This window comes from Ursus americanus, chromosome 3 (genome assembly GCF_024610735.1).
Source record: "Ursus americanus isolate L20-20 chromosome 3, mUrsAme1.1.p, whole genome shotgun sequence".
In the NCBI taxonomy this organism is placed as follows: domain Eukaryota; kingdom Metazoa; phylum Chordata; class Mammalia; order Carnivora; family Ursidae; genus Ursus; species Ursus americanus.
Window position 1 is genome coordinate 1,202,998 of NC_142129.1, and position 19,341 is coordinate 1,222,338.

Here is a 19,341-nt window from a genome sequence, read left to right on the forward strand (position 1 = left end):
AAAAGCCGGAAGGGCACCGAAGATCTCAGCCGCACGAGTGTTGAGCTAGAGCCAGGGGCAGGTGGGGAGCGGTGTTCCCAGCGAGTGGGGCACACGTGCCCTTTTCAAGCACACAGAACATCTGTGCAAATTGGTGTCTCGCAAACCACACTGTCAGACAGCAATGCTGTCACGTGACAGAAATGAGTAAAAGAAGAATCTCATAAGTCTGGAAAATTTTTAATTTTTTCTAAAAATCAATGGGTCAAAGAAAAATGCAGAATGGAACTCAACAGTCACAGAAACACTGGACTGTATTTCAGTACCTGGAGTTTGCACTGAGACTGGACAGTGGAGAGAAACGTATTGCCTGGACTGTTTATGGTAGAAAAGAAATAAGAGATGAAGATAATTAAGTACGTTTTAAATTTAAGAACTTGGAAGAAGAACAACAGGACAAAGTAGAAGGAAGGAGAGAAATGCAGAAGCAAAAGGCAAACCAGACAGACCAAGAAGAAAGCAAAAGTTTTCTTCTTTGAAAATACAGAATTGGACACTGTGTCGTCAATGATCAGGATAAAATTGAGAAAAGACAGAAATAGTGTCGTGTAAGCAGAGCTGTAACAAGGGGGTGTCATGAGCAGTGTTATGATATGTTTACAAATTTAGAGAACGGGACCAAAATGAAGCAACAGAAAACCCTAATGGTCCTAGAATGGAGGAAGAAATGGAATTAGTCGTTCAAAGTCTTCCCGCAAAGAACGTGCCGGCCCCTGTGCTGTATGGAAGTCGTTCCCACACCCAAACCACGCCCAAATAAGCCCAGTGCTTTACGGATCGCCCAGCCCGCTCCCTCCTGAGGTGTCACCCGAATACCAAAACCCCACGAAGGGAGTGCAGGGAAGAGAAAGTAGAGACTGATTTCCCACAACAACAGAGATGCACAAACTAAGCCCAATACAGGAGATTAAATCTAGCAATTTATTTTTAAAATACATCATGAACAATTTAAGTTCTAACGTTAGAATAGTTACCGTAATTGACCACGTTAGTAAAGAACACTGAGTTTTCTTGATAGATTTTGATACAAAATTCAACATTCATTCGTAATAAAAATGCTTAAAAAAAGGACAGGTTTGTTAACTTGATAAAAAAAAAAAAAACCCAGACACATCTTCCTTCATAGTGAAACATTGAAAATATTCCCTTTAGTGGCGGAAACACACCAAGGCCATGAGCGGTCACTGCGTTTACGATGTGTGCCATAGGAGGGCCCAGACGTTGTGCAGGAGAAAGAAAGGTTTCACGGGAACGGGAGAAAAACTCATAACTGCTTACAGGCAATCTCATTATTTGTTCAGATACATAAAGGAAAATCAGGGTAAATTACTAGTATGAGACAGTTGGAAGGCTGCTATGTGTGAAATCACGGGCAAAAGTTAATTGCATTTCTGTACTTAGAAAAAAGTTAGAAAACATAGTTTTAAAAAATGATCATCATTGACCATTTTAAACGATAAGGTGCCAGGAATAAATATTTATTTAAATGTACAAGACTTTTATGGAGAAAATTATAAAATTTAGACTTTAAGAGGGAAGACCGAAGCATGTGGTGAGATTTACAACATCACAGGACGAGAAGAGTAGCAACTCTCCTAAACCTTCAGATTCAACAAAATTTTAACAAAAACCCCAGCAGATTTGTTTCTTTTTAATTTTTTTATATTCATTTGGCAACTTGACGAGCGGATTCTAAAGTGTCCTTGCTGGCAAGTGCGAAGTGCGAGAGCAGCCAGGCCCCCCTGAGGAAGAGCAGCTGAGCGAGGGTCTGCCTTCCCGGGAGGCTGCATGGGGGGGGGGGGCGTTCCCCTGAAGGGCAGCGGGCGGTGGGTGCCTGGAGATGGGGTCACAGGACCCAGAAGGCAGGGGACCCGCCTTCCTGAGGAGCTGATGGAGTTGGCATCGCAGATCAGAGAGAAGGACAACCTTTTCAGTAAATTATCTTGGGAAGACGGGGTGTCCAATTAGGGAAAATCCTTTCCTCGTACACAAAATCAGTTCCTGGACTTACGTGTGAAGGCAAAACTTGAATCTTTTAGAAGAAAATAGAGAATGATACCTTTACGATCTTGGGATAGAGGAGAATTTTTAAATAAGGTACCCAAAGTACAAACCTTACAGAAAATGGTAAATTAGAGTGTATTACAACTCCGATATTTATGGGCGCCCGGGTGGCTCCGTCGTTAAGCGTCTGCCTTCAGCTCAGGTCATGATCCCAGGGTCTGGGGTCGAGCCCCACATCAGGCTCCCTGCTCCGTGGGAAATCTGCTTCTCCCTCTACCTCTTCCTCTTTCCCCTGCTCATGCTCTCTCTCTATCTCAGATAACTAAATAAAATATTTTTTAAAAAAACTACTGGGTGCTATGTACCACAAACCGAGATAAGCTAGTAATAACCCATACAACTGACAAAGTATTAGTATGCAGGATGTTTAAAGAGCTCCTACAAAGCTGTAAGAGAAAGACAAATAATCCAAGAGAAAAATGGGCAAAAAGATAAACAAGAATTTTGCATATGAGGAAGCATGAATGGTAGCACCCACAAAGACACTGATCAGTAATCAGAGGTAAGCACCGTGAGACAGGATGTTGTGTCCCCAAATTGGCAGCAGGGTTTACGTCTGGCAAACTGAGGGGGGTCTGGAGCAATGGAAACTCTTACAAGCTGAGCAAGGGAGTGGGAATTGAGGCTGTCACTGTGGGACATCTGTGTTCCAAGATTCCACCAGAGAAAAGTCTGCCGTGTGCTGGAGACGCAGATGAGAATGCTCACGGTGGCCCCAGGTGGGCAGTGGTGGGAAGAGAGGAAGGAAAACTGGATTGTCCGTTGAATTGGATGTTTGAATGAACGAAAATAGATGATACTGCTTGGGATGCAAGCAGTGCAGCCTTGCGGCGGGGCAGACACACAGACCACACGCTTGCGGCGGGTCGGACACACAGACCACATGCTTGCGGAGGGGCGGACACACAGACCACACGCTTGCGGCGGGTCGGACACACAGACCACATGCTTGCGGAGGGGCGGACACACAGACCACACACTTGCGGCGGGGCAGACACACAGACCACACGCTTGCGGAGAGGCGGACCCACAGACCACATGCTTGCGGCAGGGCAGACACACAGACCACATGCTTGCGGAGGGGCGGACCCACAGACCGCACACTTGCGGCGGGGCGGACACACAGACCACACGCTTGCGGAGGTGCAGACACAGACCACACGCTTGCGGCAGGGCGGACACACAGACCACACGCTTGCGGCGGGGCAGACACACAGACCACACGTTTGCGGAGGGGCGGACACACAGACCACACGCTTGCGGCGGGTCAGACACACAGACCACACGCTTGCGGAGGGGCGGACCCACAGACCGCACACTTGCGGCGGGGCGGACACACAGACCACACGCTTGCGGAGGTGCAGACACAGACCACACGCTTGCGGCAGGGTGGACACACAGACCACACGCTTGCGGCGGGGCGGACACACAGACCACATGCTTGCGGCGGGGCGGACACACAGACCACACTCTTGTGGCAGGGCGGACACACAGATCGCATACACGCGGTGCAGCCTTGCAGCAGGGGAAACACACAGACCACACGCCTGTGGCGGGGCGGACACACAGACCACATTGCCACACAGAACCTCTTGGGGCCTGGGAAACAAGCCAGTCAGAGAGAACGTAAGTGTCATTACTCCACCTTATTACATTGAAACCCAACAGAGCCGAGCAATACACATGTGGAGAAGTCTATAGAGAAGGAAACCGTGAGCCCAGCATTCAGGGGAGTCAGGTCTGATGGGGAAGAGAGGGGGACATGAAGGGTTCAGGTGACTCTAAGGTTTCAGGTCTTTCTCAGGGTGTAGGTTTCATGGGCATTTGCTGTCATTATTCCTTATAACCAACGAGTGTTTTATAAATATTGATTGGTATCTGTCTGAAACTTAAACATAAATATGAAACATTAATATTTTTGAATTACAAACCAACAAAAAATATTCCTACCGATTAAGAGAAAGTCATCGAGCGGTGGTTGGGGGAATCCTCTGCAGGGTCCCGTGACACGTTCAGTAAAATGGTGTCCATGGCACGTACGGAAACAAACGCGCATTTACTTTCTCTGCCAAAACGACAATGCTGTTTCCTTTCGTAGCAGAGCGAGGCTTTGGTTGTTTGTGTAGAAACGAGCCCCGTCGCGTTGCTTCTGTCTGCAGCGGCACGTCTTCAGCCTGGACGTGAGGGTGTAGAGAGACGCGTTCGCTGAGGTGCACGGCTGTCCGGGGGCTTGGGCATCAGCTCAGGCACAGTGACGCAGACTCCGCCTGGCTGCCCCTCTGCTTTCCTGGAACAGGTGGGTCCCAGCTCCCTTTGCCCAGCGCCCTTGAGACCAGAGAAGCAGAGAGAGGGCCCATTTCCAGCCAAGGACAGGACAGGGAGCGCCCACCCTCTTCCATTTTCCCTCTTAGAATTAAGCTTTAAATGGTTTCTCTGGTCGTAAGTAATTGTCAGGATAGCAGTTATGTTCCAGAGTTATTTTAATTCTTCCTGACAGTTAGAAAAATTAAATATCCAAATATTGTGGCAACCTGTGACTTTCAGATGACTTGACTTGGAATGATTAACATCAAAACGTTTTCCCGTGTTTCGTGTTGTTATGGCACATGACAGATTCGTGCCCTAACTGCCGGGCCGGTCGCAAGGGCCAAAGCAAGGGTCCCACTGCCCACCATTGTCCAGGAGTGTTGGCCCCGTTGCGCACTGGTTCGCTTTGGCACAAACAGCTAAGTTCCGTGTGGCCGTGAGGAAGATGGGGGGCTGGTGATTGCTTAGCGGTACGCGAGAACACATTTGCTTTTGGACTCGGTCTTCAGCCGGCGCTCAGAGATCCCTTCAAAAGAGAGTTGGGAGATTCCGGATCCTCAGGTGCCTCTTTGGACTGATGCTTTGGTTCCAAAACTAGAATGGCGGGACCGAAATCGGGCGCCACTGACAGCGACACAGCGGCGATGCGTGGTCATGGTCATGGTGCGTCACCAGCACCAGGGACTGAACTTGCTTGCTCCTGCCACCCATCACACGGCCGTTCCCTCGGCAGATAGTTACCGGGGTCCTCCTATGTGCCTGGTGCATCCTGGGCACTGGGGCTGTCCTACCACGGCTCCCATCCTAGTGGGGGAGGCAGAAAGAAGGGCTAGGTGGGCAATCCAGGCAATGGTGCTGTTTTATCCTGGGCAGCAACAAACCCACACGAGAGAGGTGAGTCTTGTGGGTACTGGGCCCGGCAACAAACAGCACGTGCAAAGGTCCCAAAACAGACTTGTACCCTCAGAGGGTGTTCAAGGAGAGAAGGAGCCCCAGATGCCTAGGGTCAGATCAGGAAAGCCCTGCACCTGCCGCATGGACCCTATGGAGTTTGGACCTCGAGGTCGGGCTTTGCAGAGAGGAGTGACAGAACGACCTGCATCCTCCCGGGACCGCGAGTCTGCTGTGCTGGCAATCAGAGGGACCTAACGTGGGAGGGACCCAAGGCACTGCGCAAACGGAGGTCCCACGCCAGGTTTCTAGTATTTAAATGTCTACATCAAGTTAATGAGCCATTAAAAATTTGATCTTCGTACTTTGAAATACATATATTCATAATTAAAAAGTTTGTTTAAAAATGCATAGAGCTATATTTTTATTTCTGAAAATCAGCCAAATAATAAAAGACAGCTGGATAGAATTCTGATCATGCAGTTTGGGTGTTCTCATGCTGCCCTAGCAGGGTTTGGTGAGTAATAAAGACATGCAATTCTTAATTATTGCATCTTTGTTTATAAATGTCTTTTCTTACCCTTATTTCAGAAAATCACTATATTGTTTAATAAGATTTCATAAAATCTGTGCATTTAGACAGAAATGATTCAAGTGCAGTTGCACACAGCGTATGAAGTGTGAAGGTGTTTTCATCAAAAATACAAAACACACCTGAAACCGAGAATTAAAATTTTGTATACGTTTTCAAAAAGGTTATTTTTCTTTAGCAATACTTAAAATGGACAATTAAACTTATAAAACAAATATAATACTATAAATAAAAAATACCAATAAAGATGAATGTGTAATTCTGTATTTTGAAAATGTAATCCAGTCGTAGTCATTGTTATAAAAACAAACTCCCAGCTTCAGGACCCACGTGGCTGCCGGTGGAACGCAGCCGTGTAGCGTGACCCGTGCACGCCCGTCTAGACGGACGCACGTACACAGTGATAGCAACAGGAATTGTTCGGTATTGCACACGCTTCTCTTGCCACCGCGTGGAACTACTGTGCTTACCCATGGAAAGTTCCAGAACCACAAACTGAGATGCGTTGAGGGGCATGTGGACGCTCAGCACCGCTGGGAAGTGATGCTGCTTTAGGCAAGAACTCGTTGCTCTCTGGCTCTGGGAGGTTTGACAAGATAATTAATGTGTGCCGTCTTCCACCCGCTGTCTCCGTGGCCCAGACCCGCCCAAGCCCGGGCCCTCACCGCACGGGGCAGAGGCCATGGAGGTGGGGCGCCCTCGTGGGGGCTGCGAGCCCAGCACTTCTGCTAGGGGTCCTGCTGTGCCTCTGACCCCTCACGGGGGGGGCTGCAGGGTAGAACCCATCTGTGGGACTGAGCGGAGACCCCGGGGAGGGCCGTGTGGGACGGCAAGAACGAGACAGAGCAAGGGCTGCAGGTGCAACCAGCCCAGTGCCCCCACCCCGCCCCCGAGCATCTTGTTTGTGAAGGAGGAAGACCCCCTTCTCGAGGATCGGGCTTGCTACAGAGTGGACTGGACGGGGCGAGGACATTCCCTTGGAGGGATAGGCCTGGCCTCCAGCCTGCTGCTCAGATCCGAACAACACAAAACTCTGAATGAGCCGTGGACATGGATTCACCCAAAGAATGCTTTCAAGGACCAGTGTCAGGACCCCGCCTGTTTACAGGGCCTCATGAGCAGAAAGGGTTCTCGAGAAAGCATCCCTTCACACCCATGAGAAAGTTCGAGGCAGTAAGGCTGGGGCCTGGTGTCCACCACAGGGCCCTGCAGGGCCTGTGCCCACGCCTCCCTCCATGGTCCATCGTGACATCTGCTCCTCTGGCTGTACCTTCAGACCCCTTTCCTTCCCTCCCATGGTGACCATGACCAGCCTGCCCGTGGCTGCTCCTGGAGGCCATGGCCCACCTTCCCTAACTGACAGGGGTTCCTTCTACCATCTGTCCGCCTCCTCGGGCTCCAGGCCCGTCAGTGCTGGGGCAGCCCTTTGTCCTGGGAAGCCACAGCTCCATCTCTCTGAGAGAGTCTTGGGGTCCTCAGGGTACGGTGAGTACCGTCACCCTGCAGGAGGGTCCTCTCCTCTCAGGAGGCCCCAGATCCAATGGCTGGGGAGGCTGACGAGTGGCTCCCAGTGCCTCCCCTGCTGGCCCCTCCCCATGGCCTAACGTGGCCCCAGAGTGTCGGGGGCACGGCACCACCTCCTGGCAGCCACCAGGCACACAGCGCACTAAAGGCTCGGAGAAGGCCAATAGGTGTGTTTGCGTGTGTTTGGCTGTATTTAGCTCTGTGTTTCCCAAACCTGCGTGAACAGAGACCTCATTTGTCACCGAGTACCTGTTACCATCTGGGAGAACACAGTGTGGGAGCTGTGACCTGCGGAGACGGGCCCTTCAGCCAGGGCCCTAAGTGGGAGAGGGGTCATGCCCACGGGCCTCTGTGCTGACTCGGGCTGCTGCTTAGAAAAGGCGTGTGTGGGGAAAGAAGGAACTCAATTAAGCAGGGACATTTCCCATTTCTTCTAATTCCTGCATAAGAAGATGCTCTGCCCTGAGAAGACCGGGAGCAGTGTGATTTCTAGGGCGGGGTCGGGGGGCTCAGCGGCCTCCTCACCCCATGACACTTCTCTGCCCCCACCAAGGAAAGGAAGGTGTGGGCAAGGCGGCAGAGTTCCCGGGGGGCAGCCGCGGCACCTGCTGCGCGGGGTGGGCCCGCGCCCCTCCCCCCTGGCATGGGCTCCAGCCTGGTGGGTTCCGAGCAGGGAGTTGTCCGTGAGGAAAGTGCCCAGTGACTGCCCAGCTGTGCTGCTTTCCAGGGGCCCGCCCCCAGGCAAGGGGGGCCAGCAGGTCCACTCTGAGGTCCCCGAATGACCCGGATGCTTCACCCCCTGTCACAGACGCCCGTATGGGTATAAACGTGTGGCAGACTGGATGAGGTTTTGGAGGTGGAAATGCATCTGGGTGCAGATTGGTGCCCCCAGGAACCGTGGCTTCAGCTCTGCCAGCAGCTGGGCTCCCCCCACCCACCTCGCCTGCCCCCCGCACCCACTCCCTCTCCGTGGTGTTGCTAATGGCGCTCGGCCATTCGGTTGTCCGGCCCCCATTTAGATCACAGAGGAGACTTCTGCACACCCTTTCAGTTAAAGTGACAGGGCCAAAGAGAGGGGCAAAATTACCGCACTGTCGCTACGTGCTTAATTACATGGAATTCTGCATAAATTGTCCAGTGCAAGGAATTATTCTGATAAATTAAAATACTAATTAAATAGGCTACTGCAGAATTTTGAGAACATTGTAGGGTTCTGCTTGTCCAGGTAATTTGCATATCCTTCATCTAGTGAATTTAATTTTAAAGGACTTCTTTTTTGTGTTTGGAAACCCTTTCTTCTCCCGTGAAGATAAAAATGGGCTTTGTGCATCGTTCTTGGCGTTATTAAAGCAGCTTCTCCCAGGGTCTCCGCCTCCCGGCCTCCCAGCCAGCTCGGCCCGCCAGCTTGGAGTCTGCGCCGGGCCGTAAAAATAACTCGGAGCTGACATTTGACAGAATGCCTGGCAGGAGCAAAGCTTTTCTTTCCCCTCAAAATGCTTTAGCCCAAGACTGAAGAACATGGCAGGGTCACCACGGCGTTCCCAGGACGTGGCCTCCGCGTCAACAGCAATGTGGGGGCAGCTCGAGGCGCAGGCTGAGGCCGAGGACATTCCTACCGGGACTCCGCCCCGCGAAGGGGGTTCTGAAAGGAGATCCACAGGACTGGGGGCACCCCCGGAGCAGACTTTGTGAGACCGTGAACACCCAAGGTAGTGTTGAGAAGGGTGTCCGGGGGGCCTGGGGACTGCCGAGCACGCTGAAGACCACCGGGTCTGCTCTCACGTCAGGCCCGGTTGGGCAAATAGAAGCAGAGAAGGGCTGTCTGTAGGATGCGTTGTGCGCTGTCTACAGACGCTAGGAAAGGCCGAGTCGCACAAGGTCACGCGGGGCTCTGCCTCTCCACCATCTTCACTACCAACAACAACAAAACAGAGAGGACATGACCCCAGGACTGAGAAGGGACAGAAGAGCACAAGCCGCAGGCACCACGGCCCCTGGCTGCCGCAGGGGCTTGCAGACGGGGCAGGAAACCCGCCATGAAGGCTCCTCTGGGAAGAGCCGGAGGTGGGCTTCTGGAATGTGGTGTCACCGCAGGTCTGCAATGAGTTCTCAGGCACCGCACACGGCCTCGGGTTCTCTCCGAAGCATCATGGCCAGCGCTCTTCATCCCCTCTGTGGCAGAGCCCACGGTGGCATCAAGGGGGGCCCTGGAGCCAGGACAGCATCTGCAGGACACCCAGCCTCTCATGATCTCCCGTGGAAAACATGAGAAAACGCGGACAGAGGAGCATTCTGCGGTAGATTGACCTCTCCTTGAACGGCTGTAGTCAAGTATAGACTGTGACGGTTAATATCAATCAGAAAGATGGGTCCACACCACAGGACACTGTGCCTGGGTCCATCCTAGTCATCTTTACGCACACACGTGTGCACGTGCGTCTGTGGAGGGCAGCCTGGAGGCCCGCGTACGGGAGGCCTGGCTGATGTCCTGCATTCCGGGTGAAGAATCTGTAGAACGGGAGGAAGGGCTCGATGTCACTGTGTGAATTACCCCAGGACAGACGTAATGTCCTGACTGAGGTGACGGCGATGGGCCTCTTGCCTGTCCGGGCCCTCTCGAGTGCACAGCTGGCGAGGCACACTCCAGGACTTTCCCAGGGAGCCCCCCACTGACTGTGATCCCGCTGGGCCGATGCTGGCTGGGCCACGTCTGGAGTGGCGTGGTCACGTCTGAAGGCCCCTCTCGGTGGACTTGAGCACGCGGTTGCTGCATCCCGCCCTCACGGAGGCCCTCCGATAGCACTTCAGCTCGTCAGGGCTCGCCCACTCACCGCCCGCCCAACACCTGGCATGCTGCCCAGCCGCACACGGAGAGCCCTGGACAGATGGATGGATGGACGGACAGATGATTTAGAGGACAGACGCTAATTCTCTCTTCAACAACACTTCAATCTGGCTAATCCTAAAAACTAGCTGGTGATGGGGGATGGAAGCAAATTTTTAGGAAATGTAGATTACCAGACCCACCAAAGATCTGGAAAGGCCAGGAAACAGCGGTTTTACCGCGACCTGAAGTTGAGGAGTCTTGAGTTGCGCGACGAGGAGTGGTGGACGGGCAGAGGGTCCCGAGGGAAAGCAGCGGAGAGCAGATGCGTCGTGCGGAAGAGGAGGGGGCGTCCGTGTGGCTCGCAGAGCAAGTGGAGCTCAGACCGGCGGATTCACGGAGACAGCGACGCTGGCGCGGAAGCCAGACCTTAATGCAGGTCACCGGCACGTCCGCGCGTGTCCGGCCTCTGCGGCAAATGGAAGCAGCATCAATCAGCACATGGGTCGCATTGGAGACCAGCGGTTCCTGGTATTTTAGAGCAGTGAGCAAACAGACGGCACTGCTGCAGCTTCCGTAAAGCACGGGCTGAGCAGTGCGCGCACGGCACCCCCACCCTCCCCGCTGCCCGGGGGCGAGCGCTCTGCTACAGCTTCCGTGAGGGGAGACTGAGGCAGGGTGAGGCCAAGGAACGTGCCAAGGACCACAGTGGGCTGCAGACCCCTTGCTGTCTTCAGCTGAGGTGGAGGCGTGGCGGGTAGCCACCTGGAAGAGGGGTCAGTAGGTGCTCCGGAACCAGTGTGTGCTCCAGTCTCTGCCCTGGAGAGAAGCTTTCTTGAGAACAGGCTACGTAGGACCTCAAAGCCCGGACTAGGGAAATGTCGTTGGACAGGAAGCGGCATGCTGTCCAGTGCGTGCAGCTCTGTGTGACCTCTGTCTTTCTCAGGGTGGAGACGAGTGTCCCACAGAACCAGCAATGCCAGCCACAGGCGCCCAGCATGCAGAAGCCCCGCTCAGCCAGAGGAGTCAGGCTAGGGGCCATCACGGGATGGTGGGCCCTCAGTGGCAGCTGTGGCCACGGAACACAGAGAGGGGGTCATGGTGACCACCCGGTGCCTGGCACAGGGCTGTCCAGGGGCTCGAGGGGAGTCGTGCCGGGAGCTGGCCTGCTTGTCTCCTGGGGCTCCGGGAGACCCCTGTTCTCTCCTCTGCCTCCCCACCAGCCCACGGGCAGGCTGTGGAGTCTGGGTGGGTCAGTCTGCAGGTGGCGCTGGGCACAACTAGTGACTGGCCTTGACCTGGGGGCCGGGCGCCACCCCCAAAGGCACATGTTGAATCTCTATCCCAGTCTGACCGTGTTTGGACATACGGGGAGAGTAAGGGTCAACTGAGGTCACAAGGGTGGGGTCCTAATCCAGCAGGGTTGGGGTCCGTGTAAGAGCTGGGGAAGTGAGCCCCTCCAGCACGTGCGAGCTGACCCTGTGAGAGGCAGTGGTCTGCAAGCCGGGAAGGGGGTCCTCACCAGACACCCACCCTGCCATCCCCTCCCCCAGCCCTGCAGCCCCCAGTGCGTGGGTCCACACCGCCTGAGTCAGACCTGCCCGTGGCTCTGGGCGGCGCCACCCACTGGGCTTCCTTGGCTTCCCCATTTCTGAAATGGAGACCACATGATCTAAATCCCAGCTGGTGTTAAGGCTTAACGAGGTTGGTATGCACCTGGCCGGCAGCAGTCTTACTACGGTTTTGATTACAGACTCGGTTATTTGGGTTTTAACGTACACTTCGGTTTGCTCCGTCCGGGGGGGTGCGGCGGCCCCTGCACCCTTCGGAAAACCTTTACTGCACGCAGCGTCATCTGCGTGCCTCAGGTTGTCCGTCTCAGCTGCTGACGGGTGTGGACTGAGTGAACTCCACTTTAAAAGGTCAGGCAGCTTTGAGAGGCTCTGGCGGGTGGAGTCTCCTTTGCGCTGAGCCTGAGCCATCACCGCGCATGAGCGCGAGCACACCGCCCGGAGCCCGAGAAGCAGGTGCTGCTGCCCTGCGGCCTGCGGGCGTCACGGGGCCGGCGCTTCACCGAGTCTCAGAGGGCATTGCTTTGTTACGACATAGCAAGGACCGCAAGTACACGGTAACGTGACGCTTTCTAATCACCGGGGTCACTTTGTGCGTACCGCGGGGTCATCGCAGAGCCATTGGCCAGGTCGGCTCGTGCAGACGGCGGACACACGTTTGAGCCCAGCCACAGTCGGGCTTTCGCTGATCCGCTTTCCAACATGCTGCCCGTGCTTTTCCGTCCGTGTTGGTGACACAGCGTTTCGCAAAGAACCCACCAAGCAGCCGATGTCCCTTCCAGGACTTTCTGGAGCTGTTCGGAAGGTGCAGTGGAAAACCATCTGGGAAGAGTGGGAACGCGTAGGACTCCTCAGACGGGCTCTGACAGCCAGTGTGCGGGCACGCGGCTCGGTGCCATGTCCGCGCGTGAGGCAGTCGAGGAATCACGACGCATCAGGCCCCAACCTGGGCACGAACAGAGCTCCCCGCCGCGGGGTGGAGCCGGTGTTCGCCGCCCACTGGGGCTCGTTGCCACGTTCCTGGAGATTGTGTGAGCTGGTTGTGAAAAATCACATTTTACACACTTACGTGTAAGTGACGTCGAAAACAAAGGACCCGGTACCCGCCAGTTCACCACGTCGTACTGTTCCCTGCACACTCGCGCGTCTACGTCCCTGTCTGCGGGTGGTGGGAGCGCCGGAAAACCACGAGGCAGCGACGCCACAGCGACAGTTCGCGGACGCGTGGTGAGTCTGCACCGCGCGGCTCAAAGACGTGCACGGACGTGGGCGGGGTCCCCGGGAAGGCCTCTCGGCACTTGCGGTCTTGGTGCTTGGAAGGTGACACTGCTTCCAGCGAACCGAGGTTGGCACTGCATCTCTGGCGTGGGGAAGGGCCTGCCCGAGGCCTGGGGCTCAGAGGAGCGCCTGGGCCTGGGGACTGGTCAGCACGGCTGCGCATGTCCACCGGAGACGCAGGGTAGGGCTTGTCCGCTCTGCAGTCCGAACTTCACCTGCAGACCGGTGAACGAGCAGGTGTCCGGGCAGAGAACGGCCAGCATTCAGCCTCCTGCTCTTGTGGTGGACACGGGCCTGCAGACCCGCCAGCAGCCGCCTGCCTCGTACAGGACGTTTCATTGGGACATAAGCAGGACAGTTTCCTTAAGGAGGGTCCCGGCAGCCTCCTCCCCACAGGGCAGGTGGAGACCCTTGGCCGCCGGCCCCCGTGTAGCAGTTTGCTGACTCTGGGGTTGCGTCCCCACATTGCTGTGGCGGGGCCGCGGGTATCTGTCACAGCGCGGTGGCCACTGATGGAGTACTTTTAAATTCGGTTTTCATATGCCTCCTGTTCCTCAGCCTATTTAAGAGCTCATTATTATTCCCCCAAAAGTAGCTTGCGATTCAGCAAAGCGTTTCCTTTGTTCGCAGAAGAACATTAAAATCATCGCTTTGTACCCTCTCTCTTGAAGACTGTCCTCCTCCATTCAGGGTTTCCGTTTGGGCCACTGCCTCGCCCTGCCCTCCCCCTGCTCCCGCACCCAGCGTGAGGCTCTGAACCACACACAGCTGTGTTTGCCTCATTCTTTCCGTGCGGGGATAATTACCTGCATGTAAAAATAATGTGCATTTGTTCAAAGCGAAAACCTTCCTACAAGACCACGAAAGGCCCCCAGGTGGGGCAGGCGGGCTGCAAGGGCATCTCAGTTACACCCCTGCCTGCACAGGACAGAATTCCGTCTCCCAAGATCAACGGGGGCGGATACCGTAAGAGGTGGAAGTAATCGGTGTTTTCTTGTTCTCGTTCCGCATTAACCACAATGGCAAGGCACCCCTCGTTCTTGAGGTCTGCGGCAAAACTCCGTTTTTCCTGGTTTTCATTTCCAAAATGACATGGGCTTATCCGAGAGACTGTTTCTACAGATTTGAAAGTAAGGTCAATTGCTTTGTGACACAACTTCTTCTCCACAAAGTGGGGGCAGGTCAGTTTGTGGTGTTGGCATTAGGATTACTGAGTTTTCATTTACATCCGCTAATCGTTTCCAGAGCTCATTTCTCTTGGTCTGATTTGGAGGGTGATTCATTGTCTGCAAGTCTTCCTTGTTGTAAAAGAGGACGAGGCCTGTACTGGAGCTAAACCGTCGCGGAATGTGTCTTGTGGGGGCGCGGGTAAGGGACGAGAACAGCCCCCACACCGCTGGGATGCAGACGCACGCTCAGGCTTGCCTTCCAGTGAGCCCTTGTGAGCTCAGGGCGCTAGTTAACAGAACGTATTTCCCAATGATAACGCACTGAATAACCAGATACCATTCGAAAACAAGACTCCGCCGTCTGCCAAGAATGTCTGCATTGGGCGTCTCACGCAGTCTTCACGACAGGTCTCTCAGATCCCTGGGATGACGTTTGAGCATGAACCTGAAGGCACCGGGAAGGCTGGCCCGTGCGTCTGCCCCCGTGGGGAGCAGGGCCTCACGCTCGGCTGTACGAGCTCCAGGCTGGCTCGCAGCTCGGCGGCTGACTTAGGCCGTCTGCGCAGTGACTTAATGCAATGTTTTTCGGTAGAGAATGCTCAGGGTTTCTTGAGAAGAGTGAGCTGTGCACGCTGACCCTGTACTTCTTCACTTTTCCTCACAGTTGACAACAAGGACAAACTGGAAAAAGCGTCTGGACTGAAAATTCTTCACGCTGGAAGCGGGTCGGTGAGTAGTGGAGGGGCTGCCCTCCGAGATGCGCGTGGTCGGCGGCCGGGGGACAGGCCCACGAACGGGCCGAGTGACGTCATGCTGACGTAAGGGAAGGCCGGTCGGTCGGTGCCTCCTGTGGCTCGAAGGCGCTCATCCATGGTGCCTGGTTAACGTGGCGTTGGTGTTGGTTGCCTTTGAAGTCCTGGCTCGGCATCTCCCTGATGCGTCGGGAAAACACTGGAATTCAGAGAACACATGCCTCCTTCTTCAGAGGTCTTGCAGTTGCTCAGTGTGAGCTCGAGCCAGCCGAGGAAGTTCTGCTCTCCTCCGGGGGTCTGAGGACGCAATGGGGTAGGGCGCCATGCATGCGAGAACGCTCTGTGATGGGACCGCGTCGAGCAGCGGTGGTGCCCTCACGTGGCTGTGTTGGTCAGAAAGAGGCACTTGACCAAACACTCCGTCAGCAATTAAAGCTGATGGCAGTCACCTCGGGGAACCCTGGCCGATGCCTGCGTTCCTGGTGTTGGGGCAGTTTAATGAATTGTAGGCAGGACACGGACGTGCTTCCTTGCAGCAGTGGTACGTGGCCACTTGTAAGGCAGCGTGGACGGAGACCAACCGTGCCATTGTGTCTGAGATTTTTGATTTCACAGCACTCGCGATTACAGATAATTAACTATCATGGGGCAGCTCATTTATAAGTGCTCCTTGCTCCCCGAGAGACGTCCTCCACAGAGCCGCTCCGAGACCCGCCACTTTCTTGGGGAATCTCCCATTCGGCAGCCATGAGTCCTGGCTCTTGAAGTAAGAACGTGTTTAATTAGTCGTTCTTCACAAACGGGCTCCTGTGCTTCCCAAGCGGGAGGCGGGTAGGAATAGCCTTGCAGGGAAAACAGCCTGTGCCCTACGCTCGTGTTCCAGGGACGTGACGGCGGAGAGCCGGGGGGAGCGGCAGAAACTCGTCAGCAAAGACTTGACGGGACGGAGACTCTCTGCCCCACTGCAGCGGGTGGTGGTCTTGGTAGTGAGCAGGGGCGAGGCTGGAGACGGCCGAGGCCTGGGGAGGCGCAGTGGCCAGTGGCAGGAAGGGCCCCGATGGGGTGGAGGGTTGGAGTCGTGATGGAAGGTTCTGGATGTGCTGCCCGTCTGGGGGGCAGTGAAGGCGTGAAGCCCCTGCCTTCCTTTCCCATCGCATCCTCGTCGGGTGGGAACCCCTTGTGGTGCCACGTCGTTCCCACGGGAGGTGACCGGGCAGAGTGTCCACACCGCTGCTGGCCAGGAAAGCTCTGGCGCCATGAGTCCTCTCTGCATGAGGTTCGGTCCGTGGGCCGCGGGGGAGGCTGGCTGTGCTGCCCTGGAGGGTGTGCTGTGCGGGCCGGGCAGGCTCTGCTCTGGGGCCGGCCCCTGGAGACCCCAGAGCTCCTTTTCCCGAGGAAACATGGCCTCCTGAGGTTTCGGGAAAGAGAGGGGACACGCGAGGGCTGAGCCCACGGGCTGGCTGCTGTCGAGCACGGCTTTCCCCGGAGCCCACCATGCTGGCTGCCGGACAGCTCAGCCTCAAACACCGTCATCAGTGACACGCGAGCTGTGGCCTCTCGAGGAGGAGCTGCTCGGAACGGGGGTCTGGGAGCCGCGACCTCGTGTCCTCGCTCCTCCCCAGCGTCTGGGCCAAACCCTGCTCCTGCGGTCCCTGCCTCCACCTGGCCTGCGTGCCCGTGCCACGGCTCTGCCCTCCATGACCTGCCCGTCTGTGAGAGGTCCGGGGCCTCGCCCTCCTGTCTGCGCTCGCTGGCAGCTTCAGATCCTCTTCCCGAGCATCGCCTCCCTCAGTCTCCATCCTCCGCACAGGACTCCATGTCCTTGTTGTCACACGAGGTGCTCGCCGTCTCCACCTCGCCGGGTCACCGGGAAGATTGACGGAGGCGCGGGCCTGGCTTGCAGCCCCTCACAGCCGGCCGTGGCACCATCCCCGTGTCTGCTCTCCGAGGAGCCGCCCTCCCGGGCTCTGGGCCCCCCCTTGGTGGTGCACGGGGTCCGCGTGTGCACACAGAAGCCCCTGCCCGAGCCCCCGACACCCGGGGCCTGTGTGCGGCGCAGACTTCCCCCTCACGTCACGTCTTCATTTCTGCATTTGTTTTGGAATCTCGGGTCTCAGTTGTGTGTGGTTTTCGGTGGATGTATTTTCTTTAGGGTTTCTACGTGTATACAGCGAGAGACGCCTACCCTGCTCAGGTTAGCGCACCGTTCATTTGTCCTAAAGATACGCGCTGAGTGCCTACTGTGTGCCGGGCAGTTTAAGGACCGGTCTTGGCAGTGAACGGGATAGACCAACCTCCCACCTCGTGGAGCTCCCCTTTCCCTGGAAGCTGGGGTCCACTGAGGGATCAGACTCCCCGTCTCCTCTCAAGACAGCCTCCCATCACCCCCACCGGGTTTTGTCTCAGGCGGGCAAACCATCTCTGTCCGTTCCGCGCGACAAACTTCACGCCACGGTCTAGAGAGCCTCATGCCGCCGTCCCCTCGGGCTTCCTCCCCTGTGTCCCAGCTCCTGCCCTCGTACGCTGGGGTTCTGAGCCCGTGCCTCTTGACCTACGAATGCACTCACCCTCAGGTCGTTGACCTGCAGCGGAATCACTACCTCTCGTTCACTCCCCCGTCCGTCTGCAGATACGGAGCAGGGCTGGGTGTTGTCAGGAACGTTGGTGCTTTAGCGCAAATGTGCGTCGTCTTCCATGCCCCCCCATTTCTGGGTGTCTCCCTGGCTTTCCTACCCCCTCCTTGCCAATGGACCACAAACTCACGACCGTAGACCGCAGACGCAGACGGTCACGTCCGTCCATGCTCACTTGCCCGTACTCGTCCAGAACACTCACTTTAAAGTTCTCCTTCCTCCTTCCACAGCCCCCCCCCCCCGTGTGTGCAGCACACACCCTCGGTCTGTGGTCCTGACGTGTGCTGCGTGGGCAGAGCCCTGCACCCTCCTGCGTCTGAACCGCCAGCTGGAACGAGGGTGTGGGTCTCCTTCCTCTGCAGGCGTGAAGGCACCTGCTCTGCCTTCCTGCTTCTGTGGTTGTACCAGGGCCTCCTTCTCTGGCTCGTTACGTCAGCTACAGATATGCTGGAGGATTTCCCACGCTGTTGAATACAAACCCCTGGACACCAGATAGCCCCTCTGACCCCAGATCCCTTCACAGCAAAACCCTTCGCCATTGGTGCCTGTTTCCCCCACCCGGCACCTCACCCCCTTGCTCCCGTCAGGCCCGTCAGGACTTGACGAAGCCATCATCAGCGCCGTCTGACTCGTGGTGGCCACAGCCAGCCGCCCCTTTCTCCGCTGAGGTTCCTTGTCCTCTTTGCTGTCCAGCCTGCTTTTTGGAGCCCTGGCCCTGTGGAGGGCCTTGCTCTGACCCCCGGGTCTCTGACTGTCCCGGGCACCGTCTTGTCATTCTTCCCTGTCCTGCCTCCCAAGGGATCGGTCCAGGCCTTGGCTTTGTTCTTATTCGAGGATGGTGACCCCAAACTTGATCTCCAGACTGACGCGCTCACTGTGCCCCACTCGCCCCTGCATTTCTGCACTTGGGGGTCTGCACAAAGTGGGCAAAGCAGGACGCTCGATTCCCCTGCCAGCGCAACTCTGTCCCCAAGCCTCCCTGTCTTAGAAACAGAAATGACGTTGCTGTGGGTCGTGTCATGCTGTCTACGCACTGGATTGAGCCAACTCACGGAAATCTGAGTTGCACTTGGACTGTTTGTGAAGATGACCATTCAAACTTGGAGGAATCGCCCTCTGCTCGTTCTGGGTGTCCGTCCTTCTCACACACGGATGGGGGTCGGCCTCGGCAGGCAGGCTGCTGGTGACTCGGTCGGTGGGGGCGGGGCTGTGGGTCCCGGGTCGGGGTGGGGAGGGCCAGCGAGTCCACCACCACAGCACTGGCTCCTTCCTTTCCACCCACCTGATCTGTTGCCCTCGGGTCCCCGATTGGAACCTGACCTTGAGAGCTCACCCGCTGCGTCCCCGGGGAGCCCCTCTGTTGGCAGCCCTGACGCTTCTTTGCTGTGCCAGGGATTCAGAGACCAGCATGGCGGTGTTCCCGCACTTTGAAGTTGACTGAGGTTATTCCGGTGGGTTCTCCAGCCCAGGATCCCCGCTTCCCCCTAGACTTCTGCCAAACCCATCCACGTTCAGAAGCCGCCCTTGATGGAGGCAGGGGTGCTCGTAGACTGGGAACTGGTTTTGGAAAGTGAAAATGGGAACAAAGGGGGCAAGTGGAGGTAATTTTAAAAAGCTAACGATGTCTGTTTCTCTGATGTTAACTGCCTCATGCAGTATTCAGCCTGATTCTGATGATTCTGGTTTTTTTGAAATGT

General features: G+C 55.9%; 1 protein-coding gene across 1 annotated transcript in view; it reads left to right on the forward strand.

Moving 5' to 3' along the window:
• Positions 1–19,341, forward strand: part of PTPRN2 (protein tyrosine phosphatase receptor type N2) — an 842,052-nt gene that overhangs the window by 551,911 nt on the left and 270,800 nt on the right. Inside the window, exon 13 of the mRNA XM_087860611.1 lies at positions 14,924–14,988. Within this exon, the coding sequence (XP_087716737.1) occupies positions 14,924–14,988 (65 nt within the window). The remainder of the gene's footprint in view (positions 1–14,923; positions 14,989–19,341) is intronic.